This window comes from Hakea prostrata, chromosome 4 (assembly GCF_041222555.1).
Source record: "Hakea prostrata isolate BN-2017 chromosome 4, UWA_Hpros_2, whole genome shotgun sequence".
Taxonomy (NCBI): Eukaryota; Viridiplantae; Streptophyta; class Magnoliopsida; order Proteales; family Proteaceae; genus Hakea; species Hakea prostrata.
This window is the reverse complement of record NC_142603.1, coordinates 22,195,335-22,213,272: the sequence shown is the minus strand read 5'-3', so window position 1 is coordinate 22,213,272 and position 17,938 is coordinate 22,195,335. Positions and strand designations below refer to the sequence as shown.

At 34.6% G+C, this 17,938-nt stretch overlaps 1 protein-coding gene across 1 annotated transcript; it reads right to left on the bottom strand.

The window, feature by feature from the left end:
• Nucleotides 1–221: 221 nt before the first annotated feature.
• On the bottom strand, nucleotides 222–2,016 carry LOC149018509 (gamma-glutamyl peptidase 5-like). Its single transcript, XM_089154377.1, has 4 exons — nucleotides 1,627–2,016; nucleotides 1,354–1,518; nucleotides 637–804; nucleotides 222–543 (listed from the first exon to the last, which is right to left on the bottom strand). Exons 1-4 carry the CDS (start codon nucleotides 1,942–1,944, stop codon nucleotides 430–432), a joined length of 765 nt encoding a protein of 254 aa, XP_089010503.1. The 5' UTR covers nucleotides 1,945–2,016; the 3' UTR covers nucleotides 222–429.
• Between the last annotated feature and the right edge of the window lie 15,922 nt (nucleotides 2,017–17,938).

Below are 17,938 nucleotides of genomic sequence, written 5' to 3'. Positions count from 1 at the left end.
AACTGTACAAGGTAATAGAGGTTTGGCTTCTGTTGAAAATGGATTGCAGCATTAGTGCAATCACGATCACCAGTGGTGGACGGGTGAATGGGGTAGCCAATCACCATCACACGTTAGACAAAACCAATCATTATCACATATCCGTATACTCTTTAGCTAGATCTGGATTGATACTATGAGGTTTCTTCAAACACCAAATAAACTAGATTCTCATCAAATAAAGCAAGTACATATCAACAAGTTTCTTTTATTACAGTGAATGAAGGAGATCTTCACTCTACAAATAACTTATCTTTTCTAACTTTCTTTTATTGCAGGAAATGAAGGAGGTCTTCATTTTAGAAATTTTTTTTTTTTCCTAAAAAGATTACTGTAAAAAACTTATTACATCATCTTTTTAGTTTGAATATAGAGGGAGAGCAAGTCAAACTAAGCACAAAAAGCTTGTCCTCCCTTCAAAAAGTTCCTGCATATCTTTAACCAGAACTTCCTATCTGGTTCTGCAAGCTCCAATCCAGATTTCACATGTTCAGCAAATTCTTTCTGCATAAAATTCAAATAAGTAAGTTTCTCCTTCAAAAGGGAATGAATCATGCTAATGAAATAGCTAAAAACATAAAATAAGTGATTATTTACCTTTATGGAGTAGTTGTTAGTAAGACGATCAATTATATTACACAAGATGTCTTTGGTGTACTCAGGATGGCCTTGAATGCCTAATATGTGGTGGTCTAGAACAAACATCTCCACTCCAGTCTGGTTGGAGAAAGCAATCACTTTGGCACCCAATGGAACCTCTCTTACCTGTACCATTGAGTTAAACCTTATTAGTAACTATACGACTTGTAGATTGATATGAAATAAGATAATAAATTAAGCCCATAAAAATAGGAAGTCAAGCAATTGTATTGAGTTTTAAACAAGAAATGCGAAGTCAAGAGATTGAATCCCCTTGGGGTAAGGAACGAAGAAACTACCTTAAGGATGTAGGCAAGGTAGAAAAATAAATGTATGAAAAATCCATACTATGTGTAGTTCTCAGTCTTTCCTCTCCCCAAGAGAACACTCCTTTACACCCTTTGTGTCCGGCCTTATGATTAGTCTATGCCGTCAACGCTTTGATTTTGGACAATATTTGGTGTTTTAGAAGTAGAGTTGCTGATTTTTATTTATTTATTTTGGTAAATCAGCGGTTTTAGAGTTGGTCAATTATATATTGACCCTTGACCTAATAATTAGTCAACCCGGGAATGGTCAAGAATCAAGGACTACACTGCACACACGCACAATTGAGATAGGGGAAGGGGGGGGGGGGGGGGGGGGGGAGAATAGAAGGTGAGCAAGGCTATGTACCTCATCTTGGTGACACTCAATAATGGTGAGAGTGGATGGAATCTCCTGTAGGCCATCAAAGATGCTACAGGGCGGCAGTTCCCCTATCATGTTGACTTCCCTTAACCCAAGGTCCCATCCACCACAAGCTCTGTCAACCTTACCACCCAGTGCTCGGCACAAGACCTAGTCAATGAAACACGCCAAGATGTAAATGCCAAGACAAGGAAGAGGTGAACTGTACGAGAAAGTAAAAGAAGTAGCTCATTAATAAAAACCTATACAAAAGAGTACCTGATGGCCAAAGCATATCCCCAGCACCTTCTTCCCCATGGAGTCCAGTCTACGCAGCAGAGAGCAAAGCTTCAAGATCCAGGAGTCATTTCCATAAGCGTCAAAAGGACTACCACTGATTACAAAACCATGATACTTATCAAGATCATCCAAGTCAGGGAACACTCCATCCACAACACTGAACATATCCCATGTTTCCCCTTCGTCTGCAAATGCATTCAGAAACACATTGAAGTACCCACCATACACTTTCTTCACATACTCTGAGTCTCTAGCAGCCATCAGTAAAGCATATTTTTTCTCCCCAGCAGCTTCCATCCTCAAGAAACAGAAAGGAAACAAAACACAAATAGACAGGAGTAGAAGCTATAGACTTCTGTACAGGATTCAGAAACGTTCGAATTGATGTGAAAAAGAGCCTGAACGAGGTGGTATTTATAGAGGTGTAGTACGTGACCTGGTTAAGCCTACAAGCACTTCTTCGAATGTTAGTTTTCTCATGTGTTTCTTCAAAGTCGACTTTTTCTTTCATTCTCTTTTCCTAATGTGAATACGAACCAACTCAGGTTGGCCTATTTATCAAACCGTCGTCTGTTACTTATTCTTGGTTTTTAATCGACTGATTTGAAAAGGATAGATCTGAGTCCGTCGTCCTATTATTTAATTGGCACTAATATATTAACAGAAAAGGTCCGACTGATTCTTGTGAAAGATGTGAAAGATGTGAAAGAAAAAACTTGGTCTTCCTTCCGTTTTTAATTTTTTTTTTTTAATTTTTTTCTATTTTTATTCAAGGTTTTCTCACCTGAACAAGGGAAAATTCCTTGGCGACACTTGCTAGGTTTCGGTCTGATTTTTTTTTAATAAATAGTAATTATTATAGGAGATATAAATATTATCTTATGATTTGACTTCTGATATAAATTTATAGATTTAGTGAACCTTACTTTATAATATCGTACATCTTTGTTTCCAATTATAACAACCTTACATAATTCCAATTGCATCTTTGTTTCCGAACCGCACCAGCCCGTTATAGCCAAACCGAACCTTAATGGGCTGTGTTTGGGCTTAGGGTGGGGGAGCCCGAACCAACCTGTTATAGCCCATTTTACAACCCGTTTTGTAATTTTACATTAAATAGTATTTGAATCATTATAGTACCACTAGGTAATTGGTATAAACAATTAAAAAAATTAAGCATGAATTCAAAGATTAATTAGTCATTCTACTACTTAATATCTAGGTTTTTAATTTCTATAGAATTGGTGGATTTTTTTAAAATTGACCAATAGCAACTTTACTTTCCATAGAATTTTGGCTTTTATTGTAGGATGCTAAATTATTTCTTATTGTTCTTTTCTTGTACACCATAAACCGTTAATCAACCCGAGTCTAAACCGTTAGTTAGCTCGAACCCAAACCGCACCAAACCGAAACCGGCCAAAAACCGTTATTTTGCTAATGGACCATGTTTGGCCTAGGTGTTTTTCAGCCCGAAACCACCCCAAACCGCATTGATGACACCCCTATATATGACATATAAATTATTGAAGGAACTTCTCGTGCTGCCTCTTTCTGAAATGGCTAAACATCGCCGAAAAATCCTACATTGGTCCTATCCTGCCCTGATCCCATAGCAGAGGTTGGGCTCATGATTTTGACCCTAATGGCAGGTCGGAACCCAAGGCTTGGAATTAGTCTTTGTTCTATGCTACCTGTCCCGACCCGTCTCTAACTCTCGCCCTAATTATGATCCTGATTTTGGCTTGAGTTCAAAGGAAATACCGACCCTTGATTTTGTCTCTAATCTCAACCTTTATTTTAATTTATTTGACAATAATACTTACCCTTATATTAACCTTGATTCAAGCTCTGATTTTGATCCTGATTTGTTTCAACCCTGCGACTCCAATTCTTCAATTTCTTGGTGATTTTTGTCATCATATTTTTAGTAGCTTGGAAGTACAATTGCTCTTTAATTTACTTTTCTATATCAGATGATTCAAATTTAATAACAGGTTGGATTATGGAAGCTTTATGTTTTTTTCTTTTAGGTGCATCTAGTTGAGATATTATTGATTTCAAATTTTATAGTGACATGGATAGTAAATGGTAGATTGGAAGTTATATTTTTTTGGGCTTTTTCTTCTGGGTTTTTGGTTTTTTTCCCTCCCTTCTCTCTTTTTTTTCTTTCTTTTTTTTCTTTTCCTCTCTGGTTTTGGGTTTTTCTTTTTTTTTTTGGGTTTTTTCTTTTTTTTTTTGTTTTTTTTTTTGGTTTTTTCTCTCTTTTTTTTTTTTTTTTTTTTTTTTCTTCTTTCTTCTCTTTTTTTCTTTTTTTTTTTTTTCTTTTCTTTTTTTGGGTCTTTTTTTTTTTCCTTGCTCTTCTTTTTTTTCTTCGTTTTTTGGTTTTTCTCTTTTTCTCTTCTTTTGTGGTTTTTTTCTCCTCCTCTCTTTGCTTTCTTTGGGGCTCTTTCTTGTCTTCTTTCTTTCTCTCGTTGGTTCTCTGTGTGTTTCTCTTCTTTGTCTTTCTCTCTCTGTGTCCTTTTCTTTTTTTTGTCTTCTTTGGTTGTTCTTTCCTTTCCTCTTGGTCCCTCCCTTCCCCTTTCGCCCTTTTCCTTTTCGTTTGCTTCTCCTTTGGGCCCTTTTTGTTTGGACTCTTCTCCTTCAGTTTGTGGGACTTTCTCCACAATTCGATTGATTGCTTGCGTGACTCTGTTTGGGCTCGTGGGGTCAGGGGCCCCGGGATTTATAATTTTGACTTCTTTGGTGTGGACTATAGTTTTGAAATTCAAATTCCTTAGATGCCGTGTTTTAATCCAATTGGTAACTTCCTTTGGGGAATTCACTGTGGGACCTCGGATGCTCGTGGTTTGCCACCCTTTTGATTTCAGTGCTTGTTCGGGTGGTTCTATGCAATTGAACCCTTCTTTGGAGTGTTCATTGGTAGGACTGTTGCATATTATTAGAGTTCCCATTGGGAACTCGGGGTGATTTGGACTTTGTGGGCCGAGTTCGGCCAATGATGAACTTGCAATTGAAAGTGTTCTTCCAATTTCGCTTCGTCTATATCGGTCGGCTGAGGTTCTCCTCCGGACCTGTCGGGAGGCCCGCAGGGTAGTAACAGTAGGTTTCAAGCGAGGATTCAAGAGGTAAATGCCTTACGAGTCCGAGCCTCCCATTGGGAGAGGATAGTGCTGCTTGTAATTATGTTATGAAGCTTTTCTTAAAGATCTTGTTTGGATGCTCTATCGTTCTACATTTCGTTTCGTGACTTGTTGTTGTCAATTATGGTGGAACCTGGGAGGGTGTATTGGCCGTGCGGGTGGCGGTGGTACTAATTGCTGTATTTCTTTTTTTCTTCTTATTTTCGTTATAAAATGACCCTTTTAGCGGAATATATATATATATATATATATATTCGTTTCGTGGAGTTCTTGTGCTTTGTGTTGTGTTAGCTAAGAGGCTTTTGTTCAAAGCTTCTAAACGCTGAATTAGTCTTTCTTTTGTAGCATTTTCTATTTGTAACTTGCTTATCCTCATAGAACAATTGGCTACTTGATCCAAGAGTTCCCTGTTTTTGTTCTTGATTGGCTCGCATTGTATACAAGTTGTGTTCCTCTGAGCCATGTTGGAGAAAGAGGGTTGTTGAGGAGGAGCATTACATAGTTTTGGATCCATGTAATATGTTGGGCCAATCATCGACTTGGCATAGATCTGTGCTTGTTCGAGGGTCTCATATCCCTTGAAGAAAGGAGTGAGATAACCTTTTGTAGCTTCTGCAACATCTTCCCAATCAAGAAAAATGCTAGTATTGTGTCCTTGGTAGACGACGTAGAACTTCGCATTGCCTTTCTTTGTTCGCAGTTGTCCGTATAGGAAAGCAGCAACATGTATGGCATTTGCTAATCCTGAGATAGCTTTATGTTGAATGATGCACTTGTTTGCATTGTACCATATGTTGTCCAAACATATTTGCTCTTAATCACTGATCATATAGCCATTGCTATTTACAAACTTCATGTGAGAGTTTTGAACAGAATATGTTTTCCAAAGTTTATAGTTTCTGGGGGAGAGGGAATTCTGTGTGGTGAGAAAGAAGGGAATGTGCGAGCTGCACCGGTATTTGAATTACCGAACTATTCCCATTATCTTTGTCGAGTAAACGCCGTGTTTGTGGTGAGAAGGTATTATTCAATAATTGTGAGGGGGTTATCGAGAGGAAAAGTGAAGAGCTTTGTTCGGAGTTGTATTACTCCTTTGTATGAGATCTCGGATCATATCATCTTCCTGTGTAATCATAAAATAGAGGAGGTTAACCAGGGTCCTGTAAAATTTGGTGTATCCTGGATAGTAAATCAGCAGTTTTGTTATCTACACCTTTTATATGTTGTATTGTAATTTTATATCCTCTATTATAAAAATGGTTTCTTAAAAGAACCCATCTCCTATGTTGTATTTTCCTTTCATTTAAATTATTATATGCTTTGACTATGGCTTCACAGTCAATTCGAATTGTAAATGGTCGATTTGTTAGGAATATTTCCATACAATCAAGTCCTTTTAATAAGGCCTCAATTTCGTATTCAACAAAGGTCAATGTTTTTATACTAAACTTTCCTGAGTTATACCTACTGATTTCTTCAGTTGATTTAGAGTGTTGTTCTGATGGTTTAATTTTTAAAATGGCTCCCCAGCCAGCTTCACAACCATCAGTTTCTATTATTCGATAATCCTTATCTGTAGGTAATCGTAATGAGGGAATATTTAAGAAAAGATTTTTAATTTTTTGTACAAGAAGAATATCTTGATTATTCCATCTATGTTCTCCATTCGATGAAGTTTTATGGTGTAAAGGTCCTAAATATTTTCCTAAGTTTTGTATAAAAGGTCTAGCTTGATTAGCTAAGCCTAAAAATGATCAAATTTGTGTTATCGATGTTAATTTATCAGGAAAGTCTTGTATTTTTGTGGCAATATGGGGTTGTAACTTAATAGTACCATTGCCTAAGTCCATTCCTAAGAATTTAATGTATTATTTACCATGGTTGTGAAAAGCAATTGTGGAAGGTTTGAGTTGATGAGTATATACATGTGGAATATTATCAATACCATAACTGATCGTGGTTTGTGGGTTAGATATGGGCTGAGTATCATGTTCAGAGATAAAATGGGAAGAAATGAGGTTTTTTGTACATCCTGTGTCAACATGGGCGATAAGAAATATCTCTTTGTTAGTGGAAAGAATTGTTAGTTTGACTTTGACCAAAAGAGTATTTAAAGTTGGTTGAGGTGAACATTGGAAAGTAGGAAATGAAGTGGGGTCAGAGTTTGTGGAATATTAAGTGTTATATAGCTCGTTAGGCGGTGATTGAGAATGTTGTTTTAGTTGTAATAATTCAGTAATATATTGGACCTGGGATGTTAAGGTATTTAGGGTTGTGTGCATAGTTTGAATATCATATTTAATAGTGATTATATCAGATTCGAGGGCTGAAACGCGAGTTTGAAGTTGTGCATTATGTTGGCGAGAATTGGATTCAATTTGTGTTAATCTAAGATCAGAAGGTGCAGTTGTAGTTTGTAGAACAGGTGTGTTTTGGGTTGAGGTAGGTGAGAGAAGAGTGATATTTGAATATTCGGTAATGTTTATAAAAATGGAGAGGTTTTGCCAGTAAGACAAGATTTACAGGTTTCTTTATAACATTTGTTACATTGATACCGGTTTTGTAAAGATGGCCAAAAGCCACAATAGAGACATCCTATTTGTAGGTTGCCTTTGTTGTTTATCCAATTATGAGAACAACTTGTCATTTAATAAATATGGTTTAAATTGATGTTGTGGAATAATTCTTCTATTGGTTTTTGTTCAAGATCTTCTTGTTCTATATCTTCCCTATCATGTATAGTAATTATACTATAAATGCTTTTTGTATCTGAAACATCTTTGTCAATTTCTAATAACGTTTGATTTGTGTTTTGTACTAAATAAGCATTCTGAGTATATGTATTTTGTAAATTTGGGCAATTATTACTAAAATGTCTTGTATTGCCGCAGGTATAACATTTTAATTGTTGTTTATATGTCCTTCTAGGTTCATATCTTCTAACATGTTTATCTTAAGAAAAAAATGGTTTTCTAGCTCTAGATTTTCGGATAGAGTAATTTGAATTTGTTTTTCGAGGTTTACTAGTATAGCTATTTTGGCCTTTAGTGGAATTTGTATTGTATTTCGAATTCTGGTAATTTCTATTTTGTTTAGCTTGTTTTCTATAGAAGGGTATATTTCTATTGTATTGTTGTGGGACATACATTATATCGCAATAGCTATTATCACCTTTTAATTGTTTTTGTGCTAATTGGTCGGCACATTTAGCTTTGAGTGTTTCCATTATAAATTGTACTTTTATACCGATGCTGTGCATATCTGCTTTATTTATAAACTCAACCTTGTCTTTTAAAAAATAATTCCAAGCTTCTAGTATTTGTTGTCCTAATATTCCGGGTAATTTTAAAAATAGTTTGTCACTTATTTCTTTATTAAAATATAATCCAGATTTTATTCCATAATACATATAATCATTACAAAATTGTTTAATATATCGATAATCTGTTAAAGACATTTGTTCTAATGTTTTTAGGGCATCAGCCTGTTCTGTAGTGTTTCCTAAATTTGGGTCTTTTCCAGTGATTAATTGTCCGACATAATTTAAAAAATTGAATGGATTATTTCCTAGATTTATTAAATATTGATATGTGGGTTGATATTCTTGTTTAAATTTTTCCCATATCACTTTAACTGAATCACCTAAATATGTTTCTAATCTAGCAAATAATTCTTCTGTTGTTAAATTTTCAACATTAAATTTTTATAAATATCATTAGTAACTCTTTGTTTCCAAATAGATATAACAATATTCCATTTTTGTGGATCATGATGTGTTATATTTAATATAGCTCCTTGTTCATGATTCTAGAGTATTATCGGTTCATCTGTAGGGTATCTTTGTCCTCTAGATTCTCATTGTGTATTTATGATTAAAATTGTTGGTATTTTTCAGTAATAAAAATATATCTCTATGTTGTGCAGATGGTCTAGGTATATTCATTCCTGATGATCCATCTTCAGTATTCATTGTTGTATCTCGTATATGAGTATTTTGAGGTGGATTTGAAGCACTAGCTCTAGATTCTTGTGGTTCCATATATTCATTATTTATATTATATATAATTTCTTGTATATACTCACGTTCTGGATCTATAACGTATTCTGTATTAATAATATTTGATATTTCAGATTCAAATTCTAAGTTAGAGTCATAGGTAGTATTTGTATCGGGTGTTATAACAAGTTCTTTCTGTTTTTCTATAGCCTTTAATTTATTTTCTTGTTCTAACTTATCTTTTTTACATTGTTCTTCTACTAATTTGGTAATTATTGCTATATTATTTGTTAATTTATCTATTGATTGGTGCATTTCTTTTAAAGTATTTTTTATATCCATTTTGTTTTGTTTAATCACTAATTGATTCAATATCAGTGTCTGTCTTAGGTTGGGTTAGGGTTGTATAATTTGTGAATTTTATTAATGTCTCTCCTTTAGCTGTTTGATACATTGAGTGATCAAATGGAGTTATTGTCGTTTGTGTATCGTTTTGCACTATTTGAGAAATATTCCATGGTAATCCTGCATATTCAAAAGAGTCTATTTTAGGGGGTGTTATGGCTTTTACTCCTTTACTAGCCATACTTTCTACTATATCTTTTATATTTATTTTATAATTAGTGGTTGAATTTTGTATTCCGGCTCCTAAAAATCCGGTACAAATTATAAGATTGTTTCCTGTAAATCCTTCATATCCTTTAGTTTGTATTCCTATCTGTATATTATTTATAAAAGCTTCTTTATCAATTAACATATCAGGGGTGAAGAATACTAATCCTACATTATTGTTCATATCTATTTCCATTAATTGTATTATTGAATTTGTGTTTTTCCATCTAGAATCATATATTGTTACCAGGGCTTTAGTGCCTAAGTGTTTTCGAGTAAGGGATTTTATTCCAACTACAAATATTCCAGTGTGTATTAATTTAATATGCTTTGGTTTTAATAATATTTTTAATTCTTTGTCCACCATTGGTAATCTGATGGTTTGTCCTTCTAAACAACTTACAATTTCTTCGTTTTTATGTCTTATAAATACGGTATCTCTTGGGAAGTTTGCTGTATTATATAAGGTTTTAGGGTTTAATAGATTTAAATCATTATTCCTAAATATTTTTATATTTTAATTTATATCTACAATTTCTATTATTTTATTTTCTTGTGGGCTTTCTGAAGTTTTGGAGGATTGTCCTACTAGCTGTCTATTAGAAAATTTTCTTATCATTTTACTCATGATTTTTGCACGTAAAATTTAGCTAAGGGTTTTGGTTGTTTGAGTCTATCTATTCCTGTTGTCTTGTTAATATTTAGATTTTCCATTTGAGATAATATATCATTCACTGTAGTTTTCTTTGGTATTAAATCTTGTAATAAAAGTAAATCTTTGTGCAATTGTTCTATGTTATTTAGGAGTTTTAAATGTAATAGTATTATTACATTATTTTGTTTAAGGAGAATTTTATCAGTGGGTTGTCTTGGATCATATTTTGATAAACCTTCTATTTCTAGGTGATATTCTTTGGCTTGTTGTAAAATTTGTTGATATATAAGGTTGTCTTCCATAGCCTAATATCCTATTTGTTTAATTATTTTTTTCTAAATATTCTAATTTTTCCATTATTTGATCACATCTAATATTTACTTTATCACATCTTTCGTTTAATAAATTAAATATTTCTTTATACTTTATATGTCTATTTTGCTCTTGTTCAAAGAAAAAGATTAGTTTATGTATATCTTCACTTGTTGGTAATTGTTGTAATTTTAATTGATTTGTTACAGATATAATTTGTTCTAATTCACTTTTTATGTAATCTTGATTTTGTCTAAGTATTATTAGTTCATTTTTATAATTTTTATTTTCTTGATCCATTTAGTAATATTCTTCTGAATTATGATAATCTTCAAATAAGCTGTCATTTTCTTCATTTACTCTAATTATTTGTTCAAATTGTTTTAATAATATTCCAATTTTTTCAAATAATTCATTATTTTGTTGTCTAAATTCTTTTAGAAGTTCTCTTTCTTCTAGGGTAAGGCCTTGTGGGCCTAAATATCTTGGAGCAGTTAATCTATGTATACTATCATAATTATTTATGATTTGTTGTTTTAATATTACTACCTCATCACTTATATCTTTTTGTTTTTGGATTTCTATTTTCATTTCTTGAGTTTTTATATTTATTGTTTCGATTAAAGTTAAACTTCTATCAAATGGTTCATATCCGTAAGATATAGCTAATTTCATTTTCATATTTTCTATATTTTTATACCAAGGGAGTTCTTCGTCAGGTTGATCGAAATAACTCGAAAACCTATGTATACAATATTTTTGTTTCTTTGATCTTGTGTCTTCTTTTAATTGTGTAAATTGTGATAATAATTTTGGATTTGTGGATTCTATGGATGACGCTAATTTATCAAATATAAGTTCTCTTATTTCACTGGGTAAAGTTATTCCTTGAATAATAGTTTCTTCAGGGAGTTCAATAATATTTACTGCATGTTTAAAATATTCTAATAAGCTACAAAAAGCTATTTTCTTTCCGTTATTTGTTTGACTATGTTGTAAAGCAGATATATATATATATATATATATTGTGTATGTTTCTACTAGTATTTGTATAATTATTCTAATTCGTAATTATCACTATCTTCATTATAAATTGCTGTATTTAATTCATTTTGTTTAGGCTCCATATATTGTTTAATATTTCCATAAATTTTTATTAAATTATTAATTTGTTCAAATAATCTATGATTATTTCTTTCAATTTTATTCATATGTTTTACTATCTTTTTTTCTTATTACTACTTGATCTTTATTCATAATATTGTAGATTCTATTATAATTTTGTTGAATTTTTGTTCTTATATAAACAAGTTCATCACCAATATTTCTTTGGTGTAAAATTTCTATTTTAAGTTCATGTTTTTTTATTTCTAGAGTTTCAGACATGAGTAATTCATATGTATAAGGATCAAATCCCATTGATGAGGGACTTTTATATTTTATTCCTTTTATAAGATTATACCAAGGTAATTCTGTTTCTTTTTTGTCAAAATGTTTTACTGCTAAATATATCACATATATTTGTCTTTGATTTTTAAACTTATTTCTTAATTGTTCTTTTTGTACTATAGTTCGCGGATTTCTATTGGAAGAGTTAATCCTTGTTCAACATATGGTTGTGGAAGTTCTATAATATTCACAATTGTTTTGTAATATTCAAATAAACTGCAAAATACTTCTTTTATTTGTGAAAAATTATTACAATTATGCAAAAGATGAATATAAACAGTAAATTTATCTACTACTTCCTTCATTATATAAAGTTGACAGTAAAGAAAATTAACTAGAATTCAGAAAAGTAAACTTACTAGTGGCAGGTGAATAGTAAAATGAATAGTACTTGTGAATAGTGAACAGTGAATATTGAAACTGGATAAGCGAGTGATCAATAAAGTTGTATATCCTACTCAGTACTACCTTCGTAGTTAAGACTTACATATCTTGGCCTGATGCAAAGTTATACTATATGAATGCAAAGATATCGAAGGAGTGGTTTTCTCGTGGTCATTACTGGTATTATATGGTAAATTTCGTTTGGCGCAAAACACAAAGCCTACAGGGCTCCATCTAATTATCAGAACTGAGACTTATAGCCAAGCTCGCTCTACGAAGTTTAGATAATAGACTTTCCTTTTGGGCTAGGGGATGCATTCCATAGAAATTGAACCATAACTTCAGAATTTGATTTTAAGAGAAAACGTTCCTTACATAATATCCGGATGCAAGATGGATGAACCACGCTCTGATACCATCATAAGTGCGTGGGTGACATAGCGCGTATGCGAGAGCCACACACGGGCGGGAGCGAACAAATCGTTTAATCTCCTCACCGTTGATCACGTGATTTTTTTTTTTTTTAAACCCTCAAGATATTTTGAAGGTCAGGGCTTTTGTGATCCGGTTGTCCAAATTACCAACCTTCCTGTCCTGTCACAAAGAATACAACCAAGTCACATACTTTGTAACTGAATAGTCGAAACTATTCCTGGAAGGACCACTTACAGTGTTACACTCCACATAGCATATGCTAGCTGGTGTATTTCTGTTGTCCAAAGGTTTCCCCTTGGCAGGACCTATTAGAAAGTATGAAACCAGGTTTCGTTCCTATCAGTCCTTAACATGAGTCTGGCTTGAAGAAGTTCAAGAGACTGGTAGAAGAAGAAGAGGTCTAGAACAGACTTATAAGACACACAATTCCTAACGATCTCAATCCTTATTGGGTAAGTGAAGACCCTGAGTAAAACACATAAAATTTTAATCTTTTTCAACAATTTTAAATGGTTGTTACTCCAAATCCTTCGATGCACCATCACATGCCTAGCTTTCAGAATTCTATTAGAGCTAATGTCCAACCACAACCAATTGCCCTAACGCACACAGCAAGCGGGACTTATGTTGGAATTTAGGACTAGCACATCAGATCTTAATAGTTTTCTAAAATTAAACTAGCCTTATAGGAGGAATTTATGCCAGATTCATCCTTAAAACACTAATTAAAACTTTCTTTGAAAGATTAAAAAAAATGAATACCAAATATTTACAAGAGTATGAATTTATAGATGAAATGCATACCACCTATCACCAAATATAGCGGCAGAGCCGACCATTTCTGGTTATGTGGTCTAATGAGATGCATGAAAAATTATCGAGGGGCCTAGGAGATGAAGGAAGTACGACTGTAGGCTATTCATCCCAAATCCTTCCTCGAAGAAACTAAAGAAAGGAATGAAAGAAGTGAATATCTAGGATTTTGGAATTTCCATTGTCTAATTGTCCATCCCATTTTCAATTGACTGAAGATATTTTTTTATCAGATCTGTTGGTGCCAAGGACAAGGACAAGGCAAGTCTAACTTGTCCTGATCTGACCCAATCAAGAACAATCAGGGTGGGACTTGACTTTGTTTGTCTTTCTAGGGTTTAGGGTGAGGGATAACAATTTTAAACTTTGAGATAGGGTCATGGCATAAACAAGTTTAGTTTTTTAGGCATAGTGTTGTCAACGAGCTTGGTGTGCTACTGGGTATGGTGGGTGCTTCATCTGTCACATCCCTTCAGCTAATATCCTATTACCCAAATACCCAGAGGTGTGATCCACAGCCCGGAAGATCAAGTCTCAGATAATCATCCAACCATTTACACAATAGTATAATCATGAGCATGAATCAATCAATGTATTAATATAATTAAAGAATGAAATCAAAAGTAAGGATCTCATAAGGATCTTAAAACAAATATCAGAGTGCGGAAGCCATGTCAATACTCAAAGTAACAGAGTGTACTCTTGTAACTTAGGATCGATGTCCAGCTTGTAGTTCCATCAACATATGAGGGTCTTATTCTAACATTGTTAATCAAAGCCGTAATAGTGCTCCATACCAGTTCATGGGTCATACCACGAGCCACCGTCAACTCCCATTGCTTCCTCAACTATATGATAAATGGGAAGGATCTCTGAACATGAGCTCGGGATATATTCTTCACCTGTAAAGTCATCTAAAGAAAACATTGTCCTCGAGGGGTGAGCTCAAAAGAACTCAACGAGTAGTTCAAATACAAATAACAAATTACAATCCAATTCAATAACATAGCATGATACAATATGATATGGACAAGACGCAAGAATGCAACTATACTATAAACGGATGCTAGTCTCTAATGGTAGACACACATTAAGATGGAACAACAGCCTCCTCTGGGAAGGTATCGTCACTCTGATCTCTCACGGGTCAGTTACCGGTCTTGAGATCTCGGTAAAAGGTTAAGGCATCCTTCTTGGACTATCACCATGGCTGGGGTTTAGTCACCTCTCTCACACCACACCATTGGCATGAGTACTGGGGCATGTCAAGGATAAGCCTAACCCAATGCAAGTCATCTACTTAGTCACATCATACTAGGTCGAGATACCTCCCCTCATGCTTCTCACCTTCTTGGTTCAGTATCCTTTTCTATCTAGAGTCAATGTCTCCTTCTCGGACTACACCTTTCCTTAACCCTATTGGTCATCCACATATAATGGGCGGGAAGCTCTCCTGTCCCCTCATGCTTCTCACATTCTTGGACCCCCACAAGCCCAAGCCTATTATATGCAACCCTATCAATGAATGGCCCCCATGGCCCTAAATTACATGGTACCCATTTGAAAAATTACAAGTTACCCACAGTTAAGTTTCGTTGTTAAATGGTGAGTAAAATTACCTAAATGCCCTTATTCTTATTTAAGTGTCATTTAAGTCATTCAAATTTTGAAATTGAAAACACATAAATGCCCTTTGGGTAGGGAAATTACAAAAATACCCCAAAACCTGCCCCTTGGTTAGGGAAATAACAAAATTACCCCAAACACTTTCTCTCTCTGCAACCTATCTTCTCCGACCACCCCTCTGCAACCATCTTCTCCGACACCCCTCTATGACTCTAAATTGATATAGTTTTGGTAAAACATCAAAGCTCTCTCTTGCCCCTAAAATCAGACAATCAATTTATTTTGTTTTGGTAAAACATCAAAGCTTTCTTTGACCAAAGCAAATAATCAGAAAATTATCAATCCTTTCTCCTTTGAAGCAACAACAGAATAAGAAATTCTGCCTTAATCGCCGTTCAATCCTCTTCTTCTTTGTGAAAGAGAAGTTGCATCCCTTTTGGAGTAGGCAAACCTTTCAATCGCTCTGACTCGATTGTGTATCCAGGCATGACAAGCACTAATTTTAGAATCAGCCTCCACAGGTTTGCTAATGGGGCTTGCAATCAATGGTCCGATGCAATAAACAGGTGGAGTTAGAGCTTTTTGTAGGCAAAGCCCATCAATGATGGCTTTATCGCTCCTAATTCGAGGGCTTTTAAAGTGTTTACTATGATTCATTTTGATTTTGACTTGGGTAGGCTAAAACTCATATCTACGAAATAAGGGTAGCCTTCATCTTCTCAATCCAGCAAGGTTTAGGCATTTGCATCACCAGAACAGGCAGCAAGCCCGGAAAATAGGTCTTAGTGAGGTCCTTGAAGCTCTTGGTGGTCTGATTGTGGATGGTGGGGAGAAAAAGCATGAAATTTAGAAAGATAGCAGCTGCAGGGATATAATAATATGTACGGGTACCCAAATCAGATGGAACGCTAAATGCAGGAGCTCAGAAGAAATCCATTACAAAATCTCGAATGGTGGAGGTTTCTGAGATGGTTTGAAGTGCACGAAGGAGGTTTGGGTTGTTGAGGAGGATGAGTTTGGCTTTGACTGCTACAAGGCTTCGATTTGGAGAAGGTTTTATCGAGAGGGAGGAAAGGTGGTGGAAGGTGATGGAAGGGATTGTTTCGGTGGCACGATGGTGACTTCTGAAGGTACAAATTGGTTGGTTGTGACGACAACGGTGAGGGAGAGGTGGTGATTGCATTGACGGATACCCAGATCAAACATTGATACAAGATGGCCTATGGTCATCAAGGAATACAACTTTATAGTGACTTCCATTGATTCTTCTTCTTCTTCTTCTTCTTCTTCTTCAATGCTTCTTCAAATTAGTCCCAAATGAACAAGCTAATAGCTTAATAAAGTGGGCATTTTTGCCGGAGCTTCCATCACCGCCTGTGTCACTTTAGGATTTTCTTTGTGAAAGGTCACCTATTTTGATGAATCACTTCTTGTCAACTTGCTAGAGATGCCATAGAATCTATGCATCCCAATGTTCTGTACTTGGGTGGTCGGAGAAGATATGTTGGGGTAATTGTATTACAAATTCTAAAAAACACAAAAAATGAAATTGCAATACAATTGAAAGATGAAGATCCTTAGCCAATCCAGAGAGCTTGATGTTGTAGTCAAATGAACCACCAATCAATGAGGTTGAGTCACACCTTGAGTGTTGTTTGTAAGGTAATTAATGCACCCTACTACCAACGGTTCTTCGCACCACCACCTCCAAGATTAAGCAACCTCCAACTAGAAGATGAGGTAGTTCTTCTAGTCCCTTCAAGGAACCAAAAGCTAGAGCACAACACTTAGACAAACTCAAAGAAAAAAACTTTTAAAAATAAATAACAAATAATGCAAGTGTGAGGAGTGTTTCTATTACACACCACATGCAACGAAGGGTTGGGTTTATATAGGTCCAAACCACACCTTACACCCCTTGAGATTCTCTAGGCAATGAATTGGGTCATTGAATCACAATGACTCACCTACTCACAAAGTGGAGAATCAATTCCCTACTAACGGAGAATCAATGGGTTTGTCCCTTCCCCACTAATGAGAATAAACCACCTTGACCTCACCTCCCCACTACTTCGAGAATTAACTAACATATTCACCTTAATCAAGACCTTTAAGACTCATGGTAATGGCCATGAATGGTCATGAAGCTGAAATGAGAATTGAAGGTCAATAGTTCCTACAAGTAAGCCCACCTCATCACCATAATCAAGACCTTTAAGACTCATGATCAATGTCATGAAGAGCCTCATAACCAAGGTTATGAAGGGCCTCCTTTACTCATGGGTGCCTCATTACCGCCCTTACCTCATGGGTCCCACACACTAACAAAACAATTAAAATTTAAAGAAATGCAAAAACTAAATTTGAAACTTAATATATATTAAAAAAATAAAATAATAAAATAATAAAAAATAAAAAAAAAAAACTAACAAGATAGGTTGGAGGGAGAGAGAGAGAGAGAGAGAGAGAGAGAGAGAGATGGTGAATTTGGGGCATTTTTATAATTTTTCTGTCCAAAAAGCATTTACGTAATTTGAATTTCAATTTTTCAATGACTTCAATTGCACTTAAATAAGAATATGGGCATTTGGGTAATTTTAGCCACCACTTAATAGCAAAACTTAACTGTGGATAACTTGTAAGATTTCAAGTGGGTGCCATATAATTTACAGCATAATAGTGGGTGGTTACTAGTTTCACCCCAAAAATAGTAAATATTGTATAAAAAGCTCTTGGTCTTTTCTTTCCTTTTTTTTTTTTTTTTTGGTGGATATAAGGTCGGATTTTTTGAGGGGTTGCAAGTAAAAGTTTGTAACTTTGAGGAAATGCACATGATAACCCATAATCAATGTTGTTGTTTGG

What these genes read in the sequence shown, in the direction of transcription:
- LOC149018509 (XM_089154377.1), bottom strand. Translation starts at nt 1,944, where the DNA reads ATGGAAGCTGCTGGGGAGAAAAAATATGCTTTACTGATGGCTGCTAGA. An exon ending in TTGAGTGTCACCAAGATGAG is followed by an intron (nt 805 to 1,353) that starts GTACATAGCCTT and finishes TCAATGGTACAG; the next exon opens with GTAAGAGAGGTTCCATTGGG. An exon ending in CTAACAACTACTCCATAAAG is followed by an intron (nt 544 to 636) that starts GTAAATAATCAC and finishes AATTTTATGCAG; the next exon opens with AAAGAATTTGCTGAACATGT.